General features: G+C 36.6%; 2 protein-coding genes across 7 annotated transcripts in view; both read left to right on the top strand.

The window, feature by feature from the left end:
* The window catches only part of si:zfos-2326c3.2 (mitogen-activated protein kinase kinase kinase kinase 4), a 61,334-nt gene extending 47,704 nt beyond the window's left edge, over window positions 1–13,630 (top strand). For all 6 annotated transcript variants that reach the window (XM_015351371.2, XM_015351369.2, XM_015351370.2 and 3 more), the window contains 8 exons: window positions 623–778; window positions 1,663–1,806; window positions 2,257–2,391; window positions 3,767–3,867; window positions 5,721–5,870; window positions 7,855–8,014; window positions 8,655–8,794; window positions 9,886–13,630. In XM_015351371.2, coding sequence (XP_015206857.1) covers window positions 623–778; window positions 1,663–1,806; window positions 2,257–2,391; window positions 3,767–3,867; window positions 5,721–5,870; window positions 7,855–8,014; window positions 8,655–8,794; window positions 9,886–9,969 — 1,070 coding nt within the window. In that variant the 3' untranslated portion in view covers window positions 9,970–13,630. The remainder of the gene's footprint in view (window positions 1–622; window positions 779–1,662; window positions 1,807–2,256; window positions 2,392–3,766; window positions 3,868–5,720; window positions 5,871–7,854; window positions 8,015–8,654; window positions 8,795–9,885) is intronic.
* A 1,158-nt stretch (window positions 13,631–14,788) lies between these two features.
* On the top strand, window positions 14,789–25,728 carry radx (RPA1 related single stranded DNA binding protein). Its single transcript, XM_015351373.2, has 15 exons — window positions 14,789–16,200; window positions 16,477–16,613; window positions 17,016–17,208; window positions 17,446–17,554; window positions 18,516–18,616; window positions 19,368–19,487; window positions 19,901–19,999; window positions 20,273–20,440; window positions 21,154–21,302; window positions 21,701–21,927; window positions 22,217–22,264; window positions 22,514–22,629; window positions 23,827–24,120; window positions 24,307–24,492; window positions 25,246–25,728. Exons 1-15 carry the CDS (start codon window positions 15,594–15,596, stop codon window positions 25,383–25,385), a joined length of 2,694 nt encoding a protein of 897 aa, XP_015206859.2. The 5' UTR covers window positions 14,789–15,593; the 3' UTR covers window positions 25,386–25,728.
* Window positions 25,729–26,426: the final 698 nt, after the last annotated feature.

Genomic DNA, 26,426 nt, shown 5'->3' with positions numbered 1-26,426 from the left:
CTTCTGTTTCACTGGATATTGAAGATGCCATAAATAATTTCATTAGCAGAGGTGCAAATGGAGTAGCCCCTTCTCTTTAACAGCACGAATCCTCATTAATGGTGTATGTTCAGGCTGTATGTTTTGTGTTAAGGATCCAGGGGGCTCGTTGTTAATGTGAATACATTTTGGGACCCCTCAATAATTCTGAAAAGACAGGGTGGTGGGGGTTCCAGCCGTGACCCTCGACTTCCCAAACCTGCTGGATTTCATTCCAGCTGAGCTTCTTCATTGAATTTTTAAATGAACAAACACGTAGCTTGGCTTGCATGTTTTGTACATTGTTTTTCCTCTCACAAGATGGAGGGTGTTACCTTACTTTTGAAAGTCAGTAGTTAATGGTGACATACTGTATAACGTAAAAGAGCATGGAAATGAACATATGTATAGCCAAGCAATTATAAGTCAGGTTAAAACAGATCAAATTATTCCTATCATAAAATGAATTGATTCCAATTGGAATGACTCTCTGTTTGATGCACTTCATTTTCTGTTTTTGTTGGGTTCATTGTAGCACAAAGTAGAAAGAATTCATTTCTGTCATCAAAAAAATTGATATTTACTGTACAATTTCCACTTGCAGGTGGCTGTAAGGCAGAGCCATTCCGAAGGGAGAATGCCAGGAAAGGATCTGTGGTCAACGTGAATCCCACCAACATTCGTCCTCAGAGTGACACCCCCGAGATCCGCAAATACAAGAAGAAATTCAATGCCGAGATCCTGTGTGCTGCTTTGTGGGGTAAATCTTGTGATCAGGAAGTTCAGAGGAGGGCTTGAGTGAAAATCAACAATGTTCCTGATCATTGAGTAAACACCAAATATGTACATAGGCACCCTGAACCACCCATCTTAAACACATACTGTAGCACTGTTTTGAAATTTGGCTGTCAACTTCAGATTACAGCCTGGAGAAGGACACCCATTATTGTCTGAAGAAAAGTAAACCTGAGGTGTTTTTTTAATCAATTTCATTGAGATGTACTGTAGGATTGAATCTTTCAGATAATTCCTGTGATTCAGAACAATTAGCTTGTTCTGTTGTTCCTGCAAGATTGTGGAAATAAGGTGGAGCAATAAAGAATAATGCCACAACCCAGTCCATCACACATGGCATGGGTTAACATTCGATTGTATTCAAAAGCGATTAGTTTCATCCTTGTAATTATGTATTGTGATTCTCACCCAGGAGTCGTTCAGAAGTTAAGTAAAGCAATACAGTATCTGCTAACATTAAAGTCACAGCCTAGAGCAACTGAGTGAAGTTGAAGGAAGGGTTGAGAATTGTAAAATTTATGAGGTAAAATGTAAATTAACAAATATCGATATGTAACTGTTGCATTTAAAAGCACCCCTTCCTAAAATGTAGTGTCAGAGGGTACTGACACCATTTCCACTTAGCAGAGGAAGTGCTCCCGTATACATCACTGCGCCATATTAGAGTAATGCGCAGCTCTTAAACGTTTACAGAATGGATACACAAGGAAGATGTTACGTCACGTTCACTTTTTAATGAAATGAAACGTGGGAAAGGAGATGTTTGGCTCCTTGAAAACCGGAGACTGGGCATCCAGCCCTCTGAGGGCTGCCGTACCCTCTCGGCAATGAGCTCCTCTCTCTCGGCAGGCGTGAACCTGCTGGTGGGCACGGAGAACGGGCTGTGGCTGCTGGACCGCAGCGGTCAAGGGAAGGTCTACTCCCTCATTAGCAGAAGACGCTTCCAGCAGATGGACGTACTGGAAGGACTGAACGTGCTCATTACAATTTCAGGTCAGCACCGGTGGTGGATTTGGGAACATGTTAATATGCTTGTTAAGATGCAGCTGCAATCAGTGAGGAATTCTTTAGCTGACTGCCCAGCTGGCAGACTCTTCTGTACTGTATGTGTGGCACCTTCCATATGCTTCCTTGTGTCGTATCAGGGGACATTCATGCCCCGGTTACAGAGTTTCCCATCAATACCAATGCTGCCATGGCAGCAAAGTGTAATTGCTGTTCATAAGGGTTGGCAGCTATTGATGTTTGATCCAATATGGTATAATGTGAACCAAAGATGAGCATATGGGATATGTTTTAGTGGTGCCCTTGAGAATCTCTCAATGCTAAATAAAGATCTGTGTATCGACAATTCTGCTGCTGTTAATCGCATACTATACATACGATTGCCACCCATCTACTATTGGCACCCCTTTCACAGCTATATTGAATTATTTACTTCAGGTAAAAAGAACAAGCTGAGGTTGTATTATCTGTCGTGGCTTCGGAACAAGATTTTGCGCAACGATCCTGATGTGGAGAAAAGGCAAGGCTGGACATCAGTGGGAGACTTGGAAGGGTGTGTGCATTACAAAATTGGTGAGTCCAGCTTCCCATGATATCGTGTTAGTGATTTCTTCTGTTTCTGTCATGCTTGTATTTCTGTACTTCTTCCTTATGTATAGAACCATTACACTGGCACTCTGTGAGAGAAGTTAAGTTCACATGTTAATAGAAAGATCAATGATTAAAACTAGGGCTGTTCTGATTAATAACTGAATCAAGCCAATTCATCAACTAAGGAATTTAGGGGACATTGTTTTTAACTAAATGTTTCCCTGTGTTCCACACATTTTGCAGATTAGCATCATGATATTTTTGCAGACTGCTTTGATTGACAACTTTCTCACACCGTGCAATAAGATTGTGTCATTTTAGCACAGCTCAGCCAACAAAAGGGTACAATAGAAGTACTATAAGTGTGTTCCTAGCGTTTATGAAGGTGCTCCTGGGTAAGGTGTTCTCTTTTTGATTGCTAAGAACAAATACACAGATTAACTGACCAACTATTGCCTCAAAAAGAAATTATCAAATATTTTCAGCAAATACCACCCCTAATTAAAACAATTAAATGCCCTCAAATCCTTATTAAACTAATCTCTAAAGCTGAAGCCTCATGTGTTTCATAGGTAAATAGAATGTCCCCTTTTAAATGAAACTTTGATTGTTTTAAAAGCTACAGGGAGAGAATTTTGTTTTCCTTTATCAGCTTGACCAGTTCCTCACTCTTTATGTGTGTGTGTGTGTTAAAACATCTCACTGCTTATTTTAAGACATGTATTGTAGTCCCACTACTAATAAGTGAAAGGTCTCAGTAGTAGGCATGACAGTTATATCCTTGAAATAACATTTCAGTCTGGTTGCTGTAATGCTGACCTCAGCAAAAGTGCTTTCTCCTTCCCTGATTGTAACACTGACCAGCATTCCTAACACAGGATGTATTGGAAGAAGTTTATTGTTGGTCCTATTGTTGCCTTTTTCCCATCTAGCAAAGTAACAGTAGGTCAGCCTTTGTCACAATACCTAGTGAGTTCTTATCATGATTAGGATGTTGAAATTGTATTGTTTTTTATATCATTAATTAAGATAAATAAATAATTTGAATCATTAAAACAAAAATACTTAAATACTAGCTGTAAGCTTTTGGGAATTAATTACGTATTACTCAGTGATGACTTCACTTTGCCAAGCTTTCATCTAAAGTTTGAGTTTTTTTAAAGGGCTGAATGCAACTCAAATGTCGGCTCAGTGCAAAACTGAGCTTGCACAAATTTGGAGACACTGGCTGCTTAGAGTGTTTCAAGAAAGGTAGGCCAGTAACCCAAACAATATGATTAGAAACCAATTTGACATTGTGTAATATCATAAGTTCATAATGATAAGGATTTGAAGTTACTTTCCCTTTATATTTTAGTGAAGTACGAAAGGATCAAGTTTCTTGTGATTGCCTTGAAGTATTCTGTTGAAGTGTATGCATGGGCTCCAAAACCATACCACAAATTCATGGCTTTTAAGGTGAGTACTGTATGTACATTCTGCAGCTTTGTAAGGGGTGTAAAGTGAGAGGGAGCTGAAGTGGGACAGAAATTATGTCAAATTTATTATTTATTATTTAAATATAACACATTATTATGAATGAGAATTCAGTCATTTAAACAGTTGAGAAAAAAATAAATATCTTCAAATAAGTATTATTGCAGCATAAATTCTTCCTGGTTAAAAAACACATTGGTCCTTTTTTTTTTGCTGTGGTCAATTTTCTGCTCCATAGTAAATGAATGACATTGGCCTGCAAGTCCAAAATAATCAACTTTAACAACCTAAGCTCAAAAGGGGTGGATTCAGTAAATGTTGTTATTCTGTGGGACTGCAGCCTCTTTTCTCTTGTTAAGGAGCAGAAATCAAATATTGTTTGTTTCTTTTTCTATATTAAAATGTTTTTTTTTAATTGGATTTGTTTGACTTCTTTCTACTTCATTGCCATTGAAAATCTAGGCTACCATAATGTTATCCTCAAAGAAAATACAGAGTGGTGAAGTTAAAAAGGGTCACCTTCTGAAAAGTGTCCTATTTCCTGAAATTTCCTGAGGGGCAAGGTCTACTTTTGATAGAATATTCTATAATAACTAGTTTCCGTCTGTTAAGGAAAACTGCTCTATATTATATATAATACATCACATAGTGGATTGAGATATTTTCAGCCTAGATTGTAGTGTGCATTATCATGCCTTTTAATTAACAATTTTAAACAGTAACATGCTCTCATCAAAAGACACTGTTGCAGAATCCTCATAGTGTTTATGATCCATTTTTGTGCCACATTCTAGAATTTTGAATCGACTGCTTGTATGTATTATGATTGCACTGAGAATGTGAGTTACATTGATCAAACCACTTGACTCTTTGATGCATGGTTAATAGGAAATAGAACCAAGATTCATTTTTAATTTTACAGTGACCACTGTATTGTTTAACAAAATGTCACAACGGAAGTGAAGATTGAAGCAAAATATAATCAAAATACAAAATAACAAATTAACTTTTATTTTTCAGAATAGGTATATTGTCTTTGCAAAAATTTAATAAACAACGCATTTGAAAGTTTGTCAACCACTCTATATAGTAAATGACCTGGTGAGACACCACGCCACAATGAACCTGCAATCTTATACTTTATTCTAACTCAAAATGAGACTAGTATTACATTTCCCAAAAGCACATTATAATTCTGGTCTTTCCTTAAGGACGTGAGAGAGTACCTCTACCCCCTTTTTGCCTGATCTTGCCTGCCTTAGCAGGGCTGGGCCTGATCAATACTAGGAAGAAAGATCTCCAAGGTAATAATGGAGGTTGCTGCAGCAACTGGTGGTGGTGGTGGACCAGTAGGCTTTCCTCTGGACCTGAACTGCTAAAGCCAATGCCCCTATATGGTGACAGGGGATACTAAGCTGCAGGAGGTGGTGTCCTTTGGATGAGATGCTAAACCTCCATCCTGATTACTTGGTCATTAAAAAATACCATGACGCTATTTGTAAGAACACGGGTGTTAACAAGCTGTTAACCAGTTGTACTGGTTAAATACCTGCCTGGGCTTGCATGCTCTGGCCTCGCTAAGGTTTCTCCTTAACTCAAGTGATAAAGCATTTTCTCCATTCTCCACCTGATCAGCAGTGAATATTGGTTGCTGGTGTGTAATGATTTCCACGCATCACCTACAGTAGGTGGGTTGCTGCATTTCAGTAGTAGATGAAGTTGATCCTGTCTTCTATACAAAAGTACTATAGGATCCCTTGAGATGGTGCTCTGTAAATTTAAGGGATTATTATTAATATTAAGTGTATTAATACCTCCTGTTTTATTTTGTGCAGTCCTTTTCTTCACTTGCTTACAAGCCTTTGTCAGTGGACCTGACTGTGGAAGAAGGAGTGAGGTTAAAGGTCATTTATGGCTCAGTGTCTGGTTTTCACGCCATCGATGTTGATTCGGGAACTACCTATGATCTCTACCTGCCAACACACGTGAGTCACAGTACAATTTCACGCCATCTTTGCTGGATTCAAGATTCAAGCTGTTAATTTAATTTTCTTGACAAAAAATATGGCAATATGTGCAGTGCATTCCTAGTTCGCAAGATAGCATGTATTTTAGATTGCAGATGAAATATAAAGAGGAGAGTGTGTACGTGTTGGTGGTTTTTTTTTGTTTCATTAATATGTGTAGCTGTCTTCTGTATTCTAAGAATATTCTAAGAATAACAGGTACGGTTTGGAAGACATTGATAAGAGATTGTGCCATCTGGATGCACAGTTCTGCAGTTTACCAAGAGTGTGAAGTGTTGCTTATTGTTAATTCTTTTACAAGAAGGGCAGTTTATAATCTGTCACTACTCAGCAGGGCACACAAGCTCATTGTATAAATGAGATGCCATCTCCCAAAATTTATTTTTATCGAAGTGCAGGACATGATCAAAACTAGCATTCTGAACACACACTGTATGCTAGCACAGTGCACACATAAAGGAAGAGGCACTAAGTAGAAAAAGTTTTATTTTCACTATAATTAGCTCTTAATCCATCTAGATAACATCTCTCCAAGTGATATGCCCCAGATAGCTTCGATTGGCTGTCCTGCCTGGCCCAACATCTTTATCCCTGTGTGCTACTTTTCAGCAAAACAGATTGTGATAAAAATACCCCACCCCCAACCCCCCTACCTCAACACCTCCCTTAAAATAATGCTCTTGGTGAAATGTTCTCTTAGCTGCTGTCTTTTCTCCCCCCTTTTTTAAATCAATATTTTTACTGAGCACCAGATCAGTGGTGGTTCAAGTTCAGCCTGGGAGCTGGAATCGCCTGCATTGCACTGAAACTCACTGGACAGCACTCTCTCGATCTCTCCCACTCCTCTGCGCGCGCACACAGACTGACTTTTCCTCGCACTCTTTTCCCTCCGCTGTTGGCTCATGAGAATACCAAGGCAGCGTATCAAAATTGCTCTTCGGCTCTGGATGCCAGTTTTAATGTTAAGGATAGTGGTTGCACAGCAGAGGGACAGTTTCTTATGTGGGAAACAGGCTTTCAGTGGGGCAAGTATAATCTTTGATTCCGTATCATCTTTCTTATTAACAAACACTGCATGGCTTTCATAGATGCATGGCTTTCAGCAGCAATCATGAGTGTGTGCCTGTGGGTATGAACATGTGGGTGTGTGCAGAGCTCATCTCGTAGCTTCTGATCTAAGAAACAGTTTTCCAGAAGCGGCTAAAATGGATCCTTTTTAAGGTGATATTCTGCACTGTTAAAAATGACTTCATTCATTTTCCAAACTCTCTGCCATGAATTGAGGCTCATCTTTTAACAAATCATTTTTACTGAAAGTGTAATAACAAAAACTAGCACAGTCGACCATCATTAACTTTTATATAAAAATGTCTTATTCACGGCTTAGCAGTATTATGATTTTCTGATTTTATCTGCATTGTCTTTGATTCATGATTTGCCGTGATTACTGATTGTCTTTCTTCTAATAAGACAGCTGTTTCTGAGTTGTGCTGTCTCTCCAGTGGCTTGTAATTAATTAAAGAATCCCATGGTGCAAAGCATTAAGTGAACTGTCGCGTGATTGTTTAATTGGTTTAGTAAATGGTTAAAGATTCTGCTTTTGAGAACCAAAAATAAATCCTGTTATTTTTCCCAATTGTTAAATGTTTGCACAAATACAATGTAATGTATATTTCAACGAAAAGAATAAGAGAGCAGGTAGGGATCATTAAGAGAGATTGTGAAACATTTCAAGCTTAGTTTGGTTAAATCTATGACGTTTCAGTGCTGTCACAGACATTCGCCTGCTTCTGAATATCAAATCTCTCAGAAATACTGTTTCAGCTGTTGAATTATAAGCTGGTACAGTACTTCTGTGGTTTTGAAAGTGCTCATGAAAGAAATTGGTAATGCTGGCTTGTCATTTTGATTGTCTGGTTAAAACGGATGCCTTTTGTTTCAGATCCAGGGAAGCATTCACCCCCATGCTATCATCATTTTACCCAACTCCAATGGCATGGAAGTGTTGGTGTGCTATGAGGATGAGGGGGTCTACATTGACACATATGGGAGAATCATTAAAGAGACCGTGTTGCAGTGGGGAGAGATGCCTGCCTCTGTTGGTACGTACCATGAGAAACGAGAATTTCAGTGGAGTTCCCTTTATCTCCTTGCACAAGTATTTTCACAAGATTGAGAAAAAGTGACTTTTTGGCACTCAGCTACTACCTGTACATGTGATTTAATTTTATGGATACATAAATGCTCGCATATTTAAGAGGGACAAAAGGCGAAACAAATCTCAGGCTCATTTGCTCATCTTTGCTATTTCTTCTTTAGATCTCCTTATAGTAATCTGTAATATACTAAATATTACATGGGTAGAGAGTGGAGATATAAAAGAGGAAAGTAAGATTCAACCTTTTTTGACAGATTTAGGGCACTGGGTCTAAAAATAAGATGTTTGAGGAGACCCATTTTGTTGGGCCCTTCGACCTCCCTATTAATCACGGAACCACATGTTCTTCAGGGATTTAGCAAAAGAAGACACTTGGCTTTTAATGAATAGTGTAAGAAACTGCAGGCGGAGTATATATTTGATAAAAGGTACTTTGAACAGGAGCTATTGATTTTTTTTAAATGGCAGCTGGTATTTTATCCCAGGTCATTTATGAAAAAACGGGTGTTTTGTCCCAGAGTGCTCTTAAACAAAAAGCAAGACTAAAAGCTTTTATACATTCGCACTGTGTCTTATTTTTGCAGCCTATCTCCAGTCAAACCAGGTCATGGGCTGGGGTGACAAAGCCATCGAGCTGAGATCAGTGGAGACGGCAAATCTAGAAGGAGTCTTCATGCACAAGAAGGCACAAAAATTGAAATTTCTTTGTGAAAGAAATGATAAGGTAAATAACTTCACTACTATTGTTATACTGTTCACTACTCTTATACCTTTTTGCTCTTTGGTGATTTTTGCCAATATATTGTAGATTTTTAAATGAAATCCTATGCTTTTCTTTTCTTGTTGGGGTTCTAGTTGGTTTGTTGGTGTAGTTGGAACAAATAAATGTTTACTTATATTATTTTAGAGTTTTATCAGTAGATCTTATCATTAATTGTCTATTTTGTTGCTATGATCTTTCAGGAAACCATTTTGTTTTGTCGGGCTTCATTTAAAAAGTTTGAGTTTTTTGTACTATTTAAAAGATTTCCAAGTGTAAAGTCACCATGAACTGGTATTTTAGCAGGGCTGTGGTCATGTCCTGTAACTGGAAGGGGCAACTCTGTACCTTAAAGAAAGGTGCCTTACATAGCAAATTTACATAGCCATTTACTGTAAATGAATAGTCTCCCAGTCATCATTGTGAATGACAATGTGTTCTCTGTTGGTTAAAAAATAAATGTATTGCTCTTTTAAATCATGTGAAAGTTGACTTAATACTTTTACTTTAATTTGCTTATCCAGTAATATTTAATTTACAATAAATATGAAAATTAAAAAAAGTGAAAAGTGAAAAAGTGGTAATACATTTGAATGTTTATCGTTCGTTAATCACAGTAATAACAAAACATTAACAGACAGTAATAAAAATGTTTAATAATCTGTTTTGAAGTGTATTACAGTTTTGATTTATAACTTAAAAAGCCATTCAAGTTTGATCTTTTGTTAAAGTTGTACCAATCTTTCTCCCTCATTAAAGTAGAATTTACTTCTGTTGCTTATTCCTTCGAAAGTAATACTTTGATTTTTGACACCACCAGCATTTGTTAAATGTACATACATACAGTAGTAGTGTGTGAGAGTACCACCTGTTTTTTTTTCATTTAGAAAATGTCATAATACAGAGATTTAAAAATACCCTGATTCTTTGATAATTCTCTACAATCCCAAAGTCGGCAGTAATAACATACATTCCATTTTTTAGTCACTATTTGCAGTCTCAGATCAGAAATCTGTGCACATAATAATTACATCTGTATGTGTGCTTGTTTTCAGGTCTTTTTTGCCTCAGTCCAGTCGGGTGGAAGCAGCCAAATTTATTTTATGACACTTGGGCAGAACTCCCTATTCCACTGGTGAAGGAAGAGAACCTAGCAGAGCACTGGAGACAGTGCTCCCTAGAAGACTTCTTGCAACAGACAGCCAGTTTCTCATCCTGTCTATCCTGCAGTTGATTCCTACAAAGCTGAAGCATAGACACACCCGAGTCTCAATAAAACATTGCGCCAAAAGATCTTTTAAAAATGCACAGCTGTTCTGAACAACCATAAGCATTAAAGTGCATAAACTTATAGTCCTCCCTTATGGAGGACCTTGGCACAGCCAACTAGTACTGTAATAAGCATTAATACTTTCCTTAAGTTCTCGACCGCAGGGCCACAAAGTATATATTGCTGTAATTGGTATGTAGTTTGTGCAATAGTTAAAAAAGCAGTTTGTAAAGCACTAGATATATACCTCAGAAAGTTCAGTTAATTAGATAAGAAAAATTGCAGATCCACTGTAAGTCAAAAATCTATAGTACATAATGAGTTAGAAATGTATGAAGAATGTGCAGTTTGTGAATTAGGTCTGAGAGTTAAGGTCTGTTTTCACCATTTGCTGAAATTCAACTGCACAAAGGTCTTAAAGCACTTCCATTTAAATTATACACATTTAATTGAAACTTAAACAAAAGATAAATTTAAACTTGCTCTTGCTTTAGTCCTTAATCTAAGGTTGCAGTAATGGATTACAAAACAATTTTAGTGTAGCCTTGCAGTTATCATTTATCACAGCACAGAGATTAGGTTTTATGCCCATAGTTTATCAATTAGAGCTATTTAATTACTTCTAATTAGCATTAGCAATGCAAGGCATTATGAGTTAGTTAGCATTAAGAACAAAAAAGCATTAATACAAGTTAAATCATTACTTAGTTGGAAATCGCTGTAGACAACTATAATAGGATCTATGAAGTTACCAGACAGCATTCTAAAGTATGAGGCAGTGTATTGCACTGGTTTATAAGGTAAACATTTAAGCTACACTAGCCCACACCAAGTCTCTTTGTACATTCGCAAATGTACATTTTTTGCACTGTTTTTACACATTATATTTTAGCTGGTTGACTCCTTGTATAATGAAGTGTTCTTAATAGTTTTGTCTTTTTGCACTGTTATAATGTATCATTTTTATCTGAAATCCTGTAGCAGTGCCGATATAAAAAAAAATAATATTATTTTAAAATGGTATTAATTTTAAATGTCTTCCTAAATATTCTACAGTATTACTGAAACAGAGAAAAAGATTGGAACTAGGGAAAGCTGTCTCTCTGGTTGAAACAAAGTGAAGGCACTTTATTACTGTATCTGTTTACTTCTGGAAAAGGAGACTTTTCGGAAAGGATAATGAAGTGCCATTAATTACTGCAGAACGATGAAACATTGTTAAAAACCACAGAGGTGACTGAGAACGACTTATTCAATTTTGAAGGATTTATCTTAACCTGATAATTTTTTCAACATAAATCAGTCTAATTTTGCATGGAGTTCATTGTAAAAGTGCAAGCTGTTGATTTTTTTTACCATTAGAGCACAAGTGGCAAATCGTATTATTGTTATCATTACACGTTTCGGTTTCATACAATACTGTATATATCAATGAAGGCACTTAAGATGCTTAATCTAAGATAAAGCATTTTAAATTTGCTTGGAAAAAATAGTCCATGTTAGTTGATGAGAATTATAGAGATGATCCATCTTCTAAGAAAAAAAAAAATTTCACCATTTTCATTTTCACTTTAAGATAATTGTCATTTAAGGTGTATGAAGTGGATTGTATTTTATGTTGAAACATTCGCTTGAGGACAACACAGTTTGTACTACAGTATGTGTTAGATAAAACACTCGTGAGTTGTACAACTGAGCAAGGCTTTCGATATGTAACTTTAAAATTTCACTATGGACTGTGGGTTTTTTTTTTCCAATTGAAAAACTGTTAAATACTATGCTTTGCCACTAGGTAGAGCACAACCTCACACTTCATATTAGTAGTGAAGAAAATGTTTTATGTACAGGTGGATAATTTCAGCAGCTGGTTCTGTAAGTATTTAAAAGCAGTAAAAGGACTCTTTATAAGACTTGTGTTTATTAACATTTTATTTTATTACTGACAAGTATCTCTATATTCACTGTAAATAGACAATGCTGGTGCTGGGTCATGATCAGCCAACATAGCATTTTGTTTGCCATTAGTGTTCTGAGGTACTGAAATTAAAATTCATTATTTTTTATGAAGATGCACCATGCTACAGTAGTTATAGAAATGGATAGAAATTATGAATTTAGAACAACTCTGATTATCAGACCCTTCAGGTGAAAATGTAGTATTAAGGGATAGACTTCCAAATTAAGACAAAGTCTTAAATATCTGTATTCACAGCAATGTACCAGCTCCAATGCAATCTAGTATACAGTGGTTCCCCTGCTTCCTTCAGGGAGCCAAATGGAGGCTGGTTTAAAATCAATTGAAAAGAAACTGAAAAGTAAAAATAATCATTTTAGTTCATAGGGTAACATTAAAGTAAATACCCTTAAGGATAACCGTGCATTATATTTACTTTCCAAAAACAGTTAATTTAAAATAATTCTAATTCTAGATGAAAAATGCTGTGTGCAATGCTGTAATGATTTTGTAATGTAGGTAAATTTACTACTGCCTCAGTACTTTTAATAGACCTGTTGCTTTTCATTGTTCTGAATTATTTTTAAAATATCTGTAAAAAAAAAGATAATGGACCTTTAAGAAATATGTTGAATATGTTAACATAAAACCAGGTTTAAAGAGTACTTCACAGGATGAAGGAGATTTTGGCGAAATTCTGAGTGATGTGATAGGTTTCCTGCTTTGAAATGGTTGAATTAACTTCTGCAATAAAAGGAAAAATATCACCTTTGTAGAAAAAAGTTAACTTGATGGCATTAACGTGTTTTGTAGATGTGTTAGAGAGGAACTGTGTATGTTGATGCAGGATTTAAGGCAGGTTAGAGGATTGTGGAATAATAAAAGGTTGTACCTCTTTGTTTCTATTACATTTTCCATGTTTAAATTAAGTGTTAGTGTTCATTATATTTACCTGAACTGAAGATGCAACAATCTCATTCAGCTTATCAAGTCTGTTTGTCTATATTTTTTAGTTAATTAAGAGACTTCAAAGTTAATGGCTGAGACCTGCTGCATATTTGTACACTTAAACATATTGTTTCAATAAAAAAGTTGAATTAAGTAACTGCACAACAGTAAAGCTCCATGTTTTCCAGCAATAATTGAAGGGTAAGATTACTACAGTTAAATGTTTTATATACTGTATGTGACTTTGGGGAACTAATGTATTAAGAGGTTTCCTTGCTTAAAAATGGTTTGCGGGTTTTAACATTGGAGTTAAGGAAACTGAGAACTTGAACAAAAACCTATTTTAAAAAATCAAGCATTAAATTCAGTGATTGATTTCCTACCAATATAAAGTATTGTGTATAGGACAAAGCCATTTTAATTAAATTATCATCATTTACTTGATATTGTTTTAAAATTATAATCCCAAAACTTTTTTGTTCTCCTCAATTTGTAAAAATTGTTATAAAGGTTTGTGCCGAGTATATCCAAAATTTCATGCACTATTCCTATTAAATCAGGAAAACACTTTTGCGGGTGTTACCAATATGTAAACAGCAGTGTGTGAAATAAATCTTGTTGAAAGTTATTCTGTGCTTTTAATGTACAAATACAGTATGTGTGACAGAATACATAGAGTTGAAGCTCGGCAGGTGTGAGCCTAGACAGTACCTGGGAAAGCGAAGGTTGCTGCGTTAGTGAGATGTTAATGAGACCAGTAGAGGGCGCTCACCGTGCGGTCTGTGTGGGTCCTAATGCCCCAGTATTGTGACGGGGACACCAGGTGGGGCTGCACATTGGTGAGGGTGGAAGGGAGTCACCATTACCTGTAAAGTGCTTTGAATGGATTGTCCAGAAAAGCGCTATATAAGTGTACGGATTTAAGGACGTCCTGTAACGTGCTCCTCTTTCCAGTGTCAAATAATCAGCAAATTTAGAATAGGGCGTGTATACACGTCAAGGGTATTAAAAGAACTTCAGCTCCTGATCTTTCTCGAATCGTGTTTTTCGGCAGAACTCCCATCGATTCCGCAGCTCTCGCTTGTTCGGGTTTTCCGGGATAGGCGGCTTCTCCTGGGCAATAAAGTGTGGATGCTGGCTACTGCCACACGCAGTGTGTGGACAGACTACAAGTGAGATTTTTTTTTCTTCGCCTGCGAGACAGCGCAAAACTGCAGGTGACGTCACTGTCTGCAGCGTCTGCGCGGACTGCTGCTGTAGAGATGCGGTTGAGCAGATTGAGTAAATGTGGAAGCTCTATATACAGTATATATTCATGTGCTGTATATATATATATCATTGTTACAAACCAGATCTACCAAATACAAACTCCTGTATCCAGGACTTCTTTCAGTGATATAAAGCACATATGATTCGCATACAAAATAACAGTTACAAAGTATGCAGTAAATTCATATTCCATTCAAGAATGTAGAGTACAATTGACAAAAGCAGAAGCAAAGTATATACAATGAATGTATAAGGTCATCACCACAACATCGATCCGTAGTATAGTACTTTATAATTGAACTGTCTCCGATATCCGTTTACTCAGCACTGTTTTGTTTGGAATAAAGCATTAGATTAAAAAAAAAAACGTGGATCACTTTTCCGAAGGGAGTTCACAAAAACGGAATAGTTGGGCAGTCGTTCCTTGGTGGAGATTTTAGAAATCAACGTTTTACTGTTTTTTCTACTCAACCATAAAACTGAGATCTGGCTGTTTTCTAGGTATTAGCATGAAGCAAACGATAGCTCCATTTTGTTGTTTTGTTTATCAAAGGTGACTCAAATGATAGTTACATATACTTTAGATTTATAGGATGAAAACATTCGCCTCTTACAGCACCTTTTGCTCCTCGAAGAATGTGGTTTCGCCTGTACTAAAAAAAAAACACGTTTGCTGTTCTGTTTTTTTTTTAAGAAAAAAAACGAAGCACAATATTCAATACGCCATCTACACGTCAGAAGTGGAAGCTCGGTAAAGGGGAGAAATTCAAATCAGCAGAGATCCGCGACGATCTGTGCTCGATTATGAGGCCTGGGATGAAAAAGGCAGTTTGAATTAACGTCCGAGTCAAAAAGTGTTTACATTTGTCTTGTAAAGAAAATAACCGCTACTATATAGCAAGGTGAAACGTGCTACAGGTTTATAATTTTAACAATCGCTCTTTACATAAGCACGTCGGGAAAGTGTTACATTTTACTGAAAATGTGTGGGCGTCAGAGTTACAAAACCAAAACTCATTAATCTATTGTATGTACCGTTCGGAAGATTTTAGAAATGCGACAGAAACGTAACACTTGCTTCATACAGGCACTATGGATGTGAAACTAAAACACTTAATTGTTCAAACTAGTTTAAATAGTTAAACCTGCGCCGTAAATTAGTGTGATTTTATATTAAAGAGGAAGCTTTTTTTAAATTAAAATGCGGTGACGTTTACCTGCTTCAAACATTATATTTTGAAATAAATTTACAGCCGCCTTAAAAATATACATCTGAACAAGTATTTTCCACCGGCATTTTTCTTGGCGCTTATCTATCAAGCATGAACATGGTGCCTGAAGTCGGAGACAGTTCTTCGAGTTCTGCTGTAGCCCAGAGATCTCCGATATGGGTGGCCTTTGACAAATTAGTGGCTTCTACTGCTCTGAGACAAGAGAACGACGATGCCGAGTTTGTCGCCGTTGTGGCCGTACAAAGGTATTTGACAGAACCTAAAGTAAGCTCAAACAACAACCAATTTCCACACAGCTACTGTTTCGATGTGACGGTCACCGACGGGGTTTGTCGGGCCAAATGCCATCTCGCACACGATCTGAACCATCTGGTTCACAAAAACAAGCTTCGCACTGGAATAGAAATAAGGATAACGAAGTGTTCGTTCGTTTACGACGAAAGAAGGCTGGGGCAGGGCTCGGTCTGCATTGAGCAAGTTGAATTCGGCTCGCAAAATTCCAACATCCTCTACGTCACGAATGATGTATTTAGTCTACCTGTGTGGTCAAAACAAGGAGTGATGAATCTGACAGTTTTGCAAAACGATGCGCCTCTTAAGTTCGGAAGAAAGCATTATTTGCCCCTGTGGAATAATGAGGATCCATACGGAGAATTATGGATTCCCTACGTTCCACCAAGAGATGTCATGGTGGATGGTAAGCAGATGATTTCCAGCTCACTAAAGGTTACATTTTAATCGCAGATGAAACCTACGGTACTGTGCATTAGACCAAGAAAGTGTTTATGACTCATTGTTTTTCTGCACACGCATAAACCTCGTTTGGTATCATGTGTATTTTACTCTTCCCCAGTTTAAACAGTTCATACGGCTTCATGTAAATATTTTGTCTAGATGAATGAGTGTTAAATCTATTATATAATTTATAATATAATGTCATTTAAAACTTGTGTATTGTTTTGTTTCTGAACAGTTTCCAAAGTTATTTCTCTGTCTGAGCTGGAGTCTTGCACCAGGTGCCCGAATCTGCCTTTGCTTGTGAGAATAATGCATAAATCTAAGCTGCGATTTTATGGAAAACCTGAAACAAAGCTTGATGTCCCATATCAGGTAAAGAATAAAAGCATTAGTACAGTGTTCATCAGAACTGCATTCATTTTTTCTGCAAACTGTAATGCTCAAACCTACATTGTTGAGGTTTTATCCGATCAGGTTTGAAGTTATGTGCATGAGCTCCATGTAAGTGAGCATTTCTGATTTGCTGACACGTTCTCAATGTTTAGTGAATAGAAATGCAGAGTTTGAGAATCATTATTCTAAATTAAGAAAGACACAACAGCCCGGCTGTGTCTGGCTATCTCTTTCAATTGTGTGAAGAAAGTCTTCACACACTGTGTTGTACAGTGTTATATCCAAAATAAGAAAGGACACTTGACACTTCACTTGAACAGGAAGGAGGGTTTTAATGAATTTCATTCCACTGGAATGCTCCTTTCCCCTTTTGGGATGCAGGCATATTTTGAAGTGGCAGACCAGAGTGGGATGATGTCTTTGGTACTTTGGAACTCCTTGTGTCCTGAGTGGTATCAGAGGATGAAGTTGGGCACCGTGCTCTTTCTCCAAAGCTACGGCCTCAAGCAAAGTTACCAGTGGAGGACGAGACCCACACCGGGAGACAGTCAGTTACAGCGTTTCACTTCAGTAGGTACTGTACACACTCAGTTGGTCCATATCTCCCATACTGCTCTATTACTAATAAGCAGTTTGTGGATTGTTTAGTACTTTTTTAATCTTGGTTATTTTTCTTCAGTAGTGCAATACTGTTAGTTTAACCTGTATAGTGGCACTTTATGACGTTTGGTTTTGTTGCAACACGTGTTCTTCAATTGTCCTATTACTCTGAGAGTTTTGTTGTGATGATGCTGATTGATTTGATTTTAAGAAATTTCCCTGAATCCTCGAGATCCAGCAGCTATTATCAACATAATACCACCGAAGGATGTCCTAGAGCAATGGAAATTACCAGATGTCTCATACCACTTTATCACAAGGTATGGATGGTTCTGGTTAAGTGTACATTTCAATATATTGCTGAAAATACATGTTGTGACCTATTTAAAATTGCCCCCTGGTTATTACTGCATCACCGAGCTGGAGAAATAAGAACACACATTTTGTGTTATAGTTGGGTGAATACCATGTGCTGTATGGAAGGTATAATTGTTAATCTGTAGTAATCTGTTTGCATAGCAAGATGATGTCATGACCTGATATTTGAGATTTGGTTGATAATTCTTATTTTTTAATTACTTACCCCCCCTCCCATGTGCAACGATAGTCATGGTTGGATTAAATTGCCTTTGGGTGTAAGGATGTCTACATGAAGACAGAAACCTTTTGTTAGAATCTTAGAGTGTGTATGAAATGTATTTGATTTCTTGTTTCCCTGTTCCTAATATGTTGTAATGTGATCTACTTATATTCTTTTTTTATAATGCTTCCTTTTCTGAAGCTGAAATAAATCTCTGAAATGGAAGCTGAAAGTGACCCCATATTCATTCCTATTGAAATGAATAACTGCAATAGGCGTCTTCATATGTAGATAGTTTCCTTCTCCACTAGTGTGTTTTAGCAAGGGAGTTTTATGAATGATAGAAGCTGGACTACCTGTAGTTGTAAACATTTCTTACCGTACAGGGAAATATACAGTAGTATCAACTCTGATGCCTCTTTTCATTTCTCCATCTACCTGTCAGATATTGAAGTACACACCATGTGGATGTTTAAGAGCTCTTATTTAATGTTAATAGGACTAGGAAGGAACTCTGCATAGTCAAAATGTTTTCATTATTGTTATTAAATCAATAAAGTAACGGTTACTAAGATTCTTATTTCTTTTCCTTAACACTTGATTCCAAGGAACTTGAAACGTCCTTGTAATATGTAGTTGCATGCTATTCTTGTATTTGCAACTTTGAAGTAGTTTAGTAATTTTGCTATTTCCACTCTTAGATCAGAACTGGACGGCTTACCCCATAATCACACTTGTGATGTCATTGGACTTGTCACCTTTGTTGGACGGTGTGAGAGAATTAAGACAAAAGGTGCCCCTGGTTAGTGCTGTTGATTTTTAAAAAAAATCTTAAAGTTCTTTAAAAAAATATCTCCCTGCTGCCATGTGTGAAAACAAATCTCAAGAAAGACCATTCAATATTTACAGTATGAAAAGGTGTGCAAGCAATCTGAGTGTTATCTTCTCCCTTCATCTGGATTCGTGGCATAGCTGGAAATGGATATTTATTTGAACAAGTCCAGATATTCCTAGCACATTTCACTGAAAAAGTAATGTTATCACTACTGTTTCAATGTTGTCTGATATGCCCATAGTCCTAGCATTTTTATGTGATTATTACTACAAACAAAGCCAAATTGCTTGAATCTAGTAAGATAACCTTCTCAAGGATTTCTTTCTCAGTATTATAATGTCTGTACAGTTTCTAAATGATTGCATTGTTTCCCTTCCTTCGTGGTTTGCTCTTATTATAATGAAATGTCAGTTCCAGCAATTTGTCATATTTTGGGCCTCTGCTTTCCTGAGTAGAATACATATATTCATTGCATCCTCGGTAACCAAGCTTAATCGTTTCTACATAAACAATATTAAAGTGATGCATAAGGAATCAATACACAGCAGATGTTAGAGAGAGGAAAATAGTGCACCTTATTTCATCATTCTCTAAATAGGGTCAAAGCTGTTTTTGCCTCACACTTAATTAAGCTTTCTCGGAAGCTGATGGTCAGTGCTTACTTGCTTGTTTATACCTTTTTTCATGAACTGACATGGCTTTTTTTAAATTTTGTTAGACCAGGAAAAATACTGGACGTATCGTTGGGTGCATGCCATGGACGGAACATCAGATACCCCATTTATTCTGGAAATTTTTTCAACCTCACAACCTGAGATATTTAGCAGGATACAACCAAGTAAATGGCCATTTACTGTTTACATGCAACAGCATTTTTTTCTGTCCTAAACAGAAATAACCTGTCATTACAGTGATTAAAATCTTCTGCTATATTTATTAAAAATGCATCTTCAGATTTACTAAGTAGTGTGTAGCAAATAAATTTAACCAAAAGGATTAGAAGCATATGTTTTCAGATGTTAGTGCCAATGTATTTTAGCAGTTATAACTGTTAGATCATAAGAAATATTGAGATAGTATTTTAAATAAATCATTTTGCACAAATGAAACACAAGCTTTTACTATATGTTCATTATTGTTAATGTTAAAAATTAAATGGCCTAATTTCTTATAATTGAAAGTATTGTTACAGTCTTACTTGAGGGAAGCTTATTTATGTTTAATTTACAATCTTTTCACCTCTTTTCACAGTGACATTCCTCGTATGCACTCAAATGAGAGTTTGCCGAGACGCAAGTCATAGTGTGCCATACCTCACAAGTTCCAATGAGACTCAGATATTTATAACTGGTAGGTTTTATTGAAGTACTGCTCTTTTTTTCTGCTCATTTGGATCGCATATCAAATTATTTTATGGTGTGATGTGTAGATTGGTATTAAAATTAAAAAAGTACATTACTGTACTTTTAGGGTTAATATAAATTATTATATTAATTTATTAATATAATTAAGGGTTAATATAAACGGTTAATCAAGTGTGGTTTCAAAGTTCAGGTATCGTTGTCACATGCTTGAAGTGTCAAAATGAAGTGTGGGAACCTTTTTATTTTTATCTGTTCACAGGGTGTCACAAGGGTCAGCCGTACACTTCCAATCCCCAGGTGAAGAGCTTTATCCAGTGGACCAAAACCCAGACAGATGCTGGTGCGCTAAAGAGGAGTGTGATTGGAGGGCATTATTATTTCCCACCAGCCCCTCCAGTGTTTACTCAGACCATTACAGATGGTACAGGTGAGAGGTCACAGTGTCCGATGCGAGACACAATCAAAACAAAGATGCTAAACCAAGATAATATAAATGTTTACACTACGGTCACAAGCGTTGGAGTGTACATTTGCTGAGTAACCAGCATTTTGTCCCTTTAAACGGTGCTTTTATTATTGTTATGGTTTGTAATTAGAATTGGTTATGAAGCTCAAATAAAAATAGCTTAACTGAAAAAGCATTGGATCTCAACTAGCAATTGACACATTTTAATCAGTTTATTTCTGTTTTAAGTTATACCTGTCAACATCAAGCATTTTAAAAGAGAGATTCAGGAATAACAGTAATGAGAAAAGTTTATAAATGGAAAGTAGTGAGTAAACCGCAAATAAGTTTTACTTTATGTATTTCGTACTCTAGTGTAGTGTAGGAGTATCCAGTCCAGTCCTGGATGGCCAATGTGTCTGCAGATGTTTCATTTCTGCTCAGGCCTTTACTACCCGTTTTCACTAGTTTAACTGCACTAGTTGAATAGTTTCTCCCAGTTCTTAAGAAGGCTTGTACTGTGCAAATATGTTCACATTTTATTCTATATCTGACAGCTGGAATAAAAAAATATGGTTCATATTGAAAGAGGTATGCTGTCCTGTTAAACTGGGATTGGATCTGTTTTTTATAGGATTTGACTTAGCCTTGAATCATTTTTGCCTCCTCATTTTATTTGGAAAAATCTTTTTTAGCTCAAGTTCCAGTGGTTGCAACCAAAGAGCTTAAGAAGGAAATGGATAGTCTGCAGTACAGGGAGCACAAGCGTTTAGCCATACAGGGCTTAATTACTGCAGTGGAATACGTAGTGTGGCCAGAAAAGGAATCTGGGACATCTGAGCAGGTGAGTGGGAACAGGAAAGCTGACATGGAAATTGGTTTCCCTTGTCTAACCACTTACAGCTCTTTTATTTTAGTTTCAGCTGACTAAACAGTAATCCTGTGAAACCCATAAAATTAAATGCTTGTTTATGAGAATCATCTTAAATGCAGGCAACGTAATACCACAATAACCTTTAAGACTTTTAAGACATTAAACTCAAGAATTCTAAGCTATGTACAGTAGAATGAATATTTATAGGCAGATACCACAGGAAAAGAAGAAGGAGGTGTAACTGTATGTTTTTCTACACTTTTAGCCAGTTATCTAAGTCAAATTTGTACAAGATGGGGCAGGTGGAAGGCAAACATTATTGGATGATAGAGAAATCACTCTTCATTTCTTTAATCCATTTTGTGTAGGCTTCTCTCATTAATGCACCAGAAACAGTAAATCCAAGTACAATGAGCCCAGCGCAAAGGGAGCAAGACGCTGCAGGCCTGGCAGTGGATAACTACTTTGTGTCTGATCCAGAGGAAGATGTGCCCTCTTCAAAGGAGTCAGTGCTGTCCAGCAAGAGTTCCAAAAGCAACGGTCAGGTTGAGAGCCACACTCAACAAAAACGCAGGATGGATAAACAAAAACACAAGTAATATTCTCCTTTTCAAGCATTCACATAAATCACAAAGAATATTGCAGGAGAATTTAACATACAGTATACTGCCATGTGCAGTACAATATCTTTAGCCACTGAAAAAATACCATTAGCCTACAATGAAACACCTTTAAGAGTATTATTAGTGTATTATTAATACTGATATTATTATTAATATTACAAGCAGTTCATAGTCCTTAAATTGTATTAATTTCAGTTCTTCTGTCTAGAAAGCAATAGCTCGTAAAGTGTAATAAAAAAAATGTTTTTGCCTTTATTACAGAGTAGCAAAACGACGCTATCTCACACGAGCTGCTGCTCGTGCACAAAGGTAAATACTTACCCCTTCACACAAACTGAGTGTGCACATAACATGAAATTATGGTGGGATGTACATTGATGTACAGTATGTGCTTAAAAAAGGACTTCCAAAAATTGCTGTTAGAGGAAGAACTTGCTGTACTGAAGAACTTTCTGTGCGCAGATAAATTACTCTAAAGCGATTTTGCGACTCTGGCGTTAAACTGGGAATTGAAGATGTATTCATAACATGTCAATTAAAAACAAAACCTGCTTTCAGAGTCATAGAAGCCCAAGAATCTGGCCAAATAAGTGAGGAATTGGAAGAGAGTGCTGATTCTGAACCAGAGCAGGACAGTGAGCCACAGGAAAGAGACACTGAAGCACACGGAGCAGGTGAGCAGCATGCTGTTGGAACAACAACCTGCTTTACTCTTTTTAAAATTGTACTTTTAAAATGAGGAATTCACAGTTTTTTTTTCTTATGTAAAGTACACATCAGATTCAGATTCTCCAGTGTTTTCTTAACATTCACATCTCTTGTAGTAACTCCTGTACCCATGCAGGGAGAGAGTGGAATGACATGTTCCTCTGACACGCCCTCCTGTTAAGAGTCATTCATCTTTTGACATGGTTTAAGCTTAATAGTGCCTGACAGGAGAATCAGCATATCTATCATTGAGATTTCTGCAAAATTTAAGAGGGCCCTGGTTGAGAAATGCCCATTAGCATTTTCACAACTTGTGCACACTGCCTGTGGAGCCCTGGTCACATTTGGCTAGTGATACAAAAGGCTTGAGTTATATACCTACGGGCTATGGAGTTTAAGCTTTACTGATTAAACCACTCGACTGCCCTTTATCATTGATTAGTAATTACCCATATTGTACACATATTGTACCTTTAACCTAAGACCATTAAGCATGGCCACACCTTTTTGGGGTTATAGTTAAAGTTGTGCACATGATAAGACTGAATTTTCTGACATGGTAGTTTGGTAACAGGCAGTAGCAGGCAGCAGTTTATGGCAGGGATGGTCTCTTGAAACAGGTTTTTATGTTACATACTGTACTGTAGATAGAGAAGTTCATTTGAAATGAGGTTGGTTACTCATAGGGTGGTACGTTATTGACTTACATGTTATGTAAAATGTGTCTTAAAATAGCAAAAACGTAAAATGGTTATGAAACTTTATACCAGTCCCAATCTCGCAACGGGTCAAGTGACATACAAATAGAAAATTAACTCGTTTGTGACTAGTTTTCAATATTGATTTCAGTATAGTTACCTACAAGAATTTGATCATCAGTTTCACATTTGTAGAGTTCTAATTGAAACACGAATGTCCCATTTTCTGTCTTCAGTGAAATTCATGCAATGTACTTTTTTTAATACTCAGAGTGTTCTCATACAGAACTGAAAATAATAATGATGACGGGAAAGTTTTCAATAAATCTTATACATTCCAGAGTTGCGTAACAACCTTAAAGGTGTGATTTTTTTGCATTGTTATGATGTTTTTTTCTGCTGTGGTAGGTCAATGTGCTGTTTAGGTCTGTCATTAACCAAAGGCATTGTTTCTATATGCTCTAGATCATCTGAACCGTAACACACTTGAAAGACTGAAGCTTGAGAAAGATCCCAGTTGTTCGTGGGAAAGCACTGCATGGTCAGATTTGAAAGGACAGTTGCAGGAACATTTCAGTTTTGACTTTCTGCACCCGGAGAGCATTCCTCGTAAATTTGATTGTGAAAATAAAGAATTTCTATTGCAGTACAACAACTTGCACCCGGAAAAGTGGATACCTGAGGTATTTTCTGTTGAACAGGACATAAATCAATACACCCCTGTAGTTCATAATGGATACTATAAAGTCACTATATTAGGTAAGTGAGTTGATTTAACAGTACTCTTACCCCCACTTGAAGCAATATAGTTATACCATTGTTACAGTATACATCCACTACTTGCTTAAAAGAAAAAAACATGTTTTTCCCTATTTTATAGAAATCAGCAATTTTCTGTTTAAAGTTGTTTTTGTTGCCTAACATCTGTTTTTGTTTCTGTCTAAGGCATAAATCATCAGACTGCAATCAATGCCTTGTTTCTGCCTGTAATGTCACCTGAAGACCCTAGGAGTGTGGGCTTGCCAAATGACCCCCATGACAATACACTGTTCTCCTTCCTGACAACAGGGTTTGTTTGCCCAGAGCATTCTACTGATAGTGTTGGGACTCAGCCAGTTTTCCTAGCTCCAGGTGAGAACTTGTATTCTTCACAGTCTGTGTTTCCTTAACTGATGGGGGAGGATGATTGGCTTAACTGTGGCATAGATCAAAAGAAATCTTCCACACACCTGCCAATTTCAAATTTAAAACCCACTTTTTGGTGGGTGCATCTCATGCAATCAGAACGTGCCATCCAGTTATACTTTGTATTTTTAATGGATTAGGACTTTCATTTAACCTGAGCTTGTGTCTGAATACAGACAATTAGTTGTTACATTTTCTTGTCACAACTCAAAAACTAAGCAATTGTAGGTCTTATCAGTCTCTTCTGGACAAATGCTGTACTGTAGGAGGTGCTATCCTTCAGATGAAACATTAAACTCATACTTTGACATTAACATTCCATGGGACTGTTTGTAAGAGTAGGTTTGTTAATCCAGGTATCCTGTTTAAATTCCATTTTGAGCTTGCACAACTGTTTCCTCCTTAATTCAATTGTTTGAGCAACAGTTCTGCACGTGATGTGCTATGTATTGGAGCTAACTACCAAATGTCACACAGGTGTGTTGTTTGGCTTTGCTTGTTGTAAATAAGTAGTGGTTATATACATTTTCAACATCAGTTCTCCTAAGGGTTGCAAAAGGCTTCAGTTTAAGACCTATTGGAACATCTCAAGCTTTTTAAGATTTAATTTTGAGTGTACAGTTTTAAATGTTGCTCTTACAATGTCGAGAATATGCTGCATGTATGAAAAGAATAATGTGACAATTTTATTGCTTTTAGGAGAGATAATACAAAATTCAGCTGCCAGCCTGGACAACTTGCACGTCATCTGCTTGTTAGATTTCTATAATCTTGGAGATCAAAAGACAGAGGTTTTTATCAACAAGGTCTATAAAATGACAGATGCTGTATTAGTATGAACGAACACAAATAAGCTAGTTTTTTTTGTAGAAAATGTAAGGAAAGTGTTGTAATCTCTAGCAGAATGTTTTTTGTTGGTCTTAACATGTTGAATTAGAAACTGTGTTGCTATAATGAAATGAAAATAAAGGGTAAGGTAAGGCTTCATAAAGTAATGAGAACCTACCTTCAGAACAAGATAACTTTTTTAATTGTTTAAACTATTTTCATGTTAAATGTTTAAGATTTCCTTCTTTATGCATTAATATAACCTTTTTGTACAATATTTTTGTATGAGTGCACTTTTTAATTGATTCAAAAAGGAAGTGTGTAAACCACAAATAAAAAATGCTTTAATTTTAATGATGTGATATGTAATGATTTTCCTTTTTCCCCACACTATCACTTTTAATGATTATGACTCTCCACAATACCACCTTTTTTCTAGAATATTTTACTTAATAATAATTTAAATTACAAATTATGAAGACCATAATATGATAATGTAATGATAATGTTTCTTTATTAGCCCTATACAATTTCTTGCATTAGGAATTCGTCTTTTCACATACCCCAGCTTTTTCTCCATGGAGACACAGACAGGGAGAGAAACTTGGAGTCAGAGCGCAGGGTCTGCCATTGTACGGCGCCCCTGGAGCAGTTGGGGTTAAGGGCCTTGCTCAGGGGCCCAACGGAGTAGGATTCCTCTGCCAGCTGTGGGATTTGAACCGGCAACCTTCCAGTCACAGAGCCACCGCTCCGCCCAAACCTATGGTATTAGGTTTAATACCATATACAATAATGCTGCATCGCTTATATTGTAACATTGTATATATTATACCATGATATAGTAAAATATGCACAAAATTTGTGCCTATATTTTGTCTCTTCATTTAGAAGAGCAAATAATGAGGATATTATTTATGTAATGGCACAGTGCTGTAAATCCTGGCTAATGTATATATGCATACTTAATGATCATCAATGTTTTGATTCTTATTTTATTAAAACATATAAGTAAATAATAAAATATATTTTGATTTATTTACTTATTTTATATT

This window comes from Lepisosteus oculatus, chromosome 8 (assembly GCF_040954835.1).
Source record: "Lepisosteus oculatus isolate fLepOcu1 chromosome 8, fLepOcu1.hap2, whole genome shotgun sequence".
Taxonomy (NCBI): domain Eukaryota; kingdom Metazoa; phylum Chordata; class Actinopteri; order Semionotiformes; family Lepisosteidae; genus Lepisosteus; species Lepisosteus oculatus.
Note: the sequence above shows the minus strand (reverse complement) of the source record. Positions and strands in the feature narration are given on the sequence as shown.

Excerpts from the sequence above, each read along its gene's own strand:
- radx (XM_015351373.2), top strand. The coding sequence starts at position 15,594 with ATGAACATGGTGCCTGAAGTCGGAGACAGTTCTTCGAGTTCTGCTGTA. Across the intron at positions 16,614-17,015 it reads AGCTTGATGTCCCATATCAG|GCATATTTTGAAGTGGCAGA; the intron begins GTAAAGAATAAA and ends TTTGGGATGCAG. Across the intron at positions 20,441-21,153 it reads GACCATTACAGATGGTACAG|CTCAAGTTCCAGTGGTTGCA; the intron begins GTGAGAGGTCAC and ends AATCTTTTTTAG.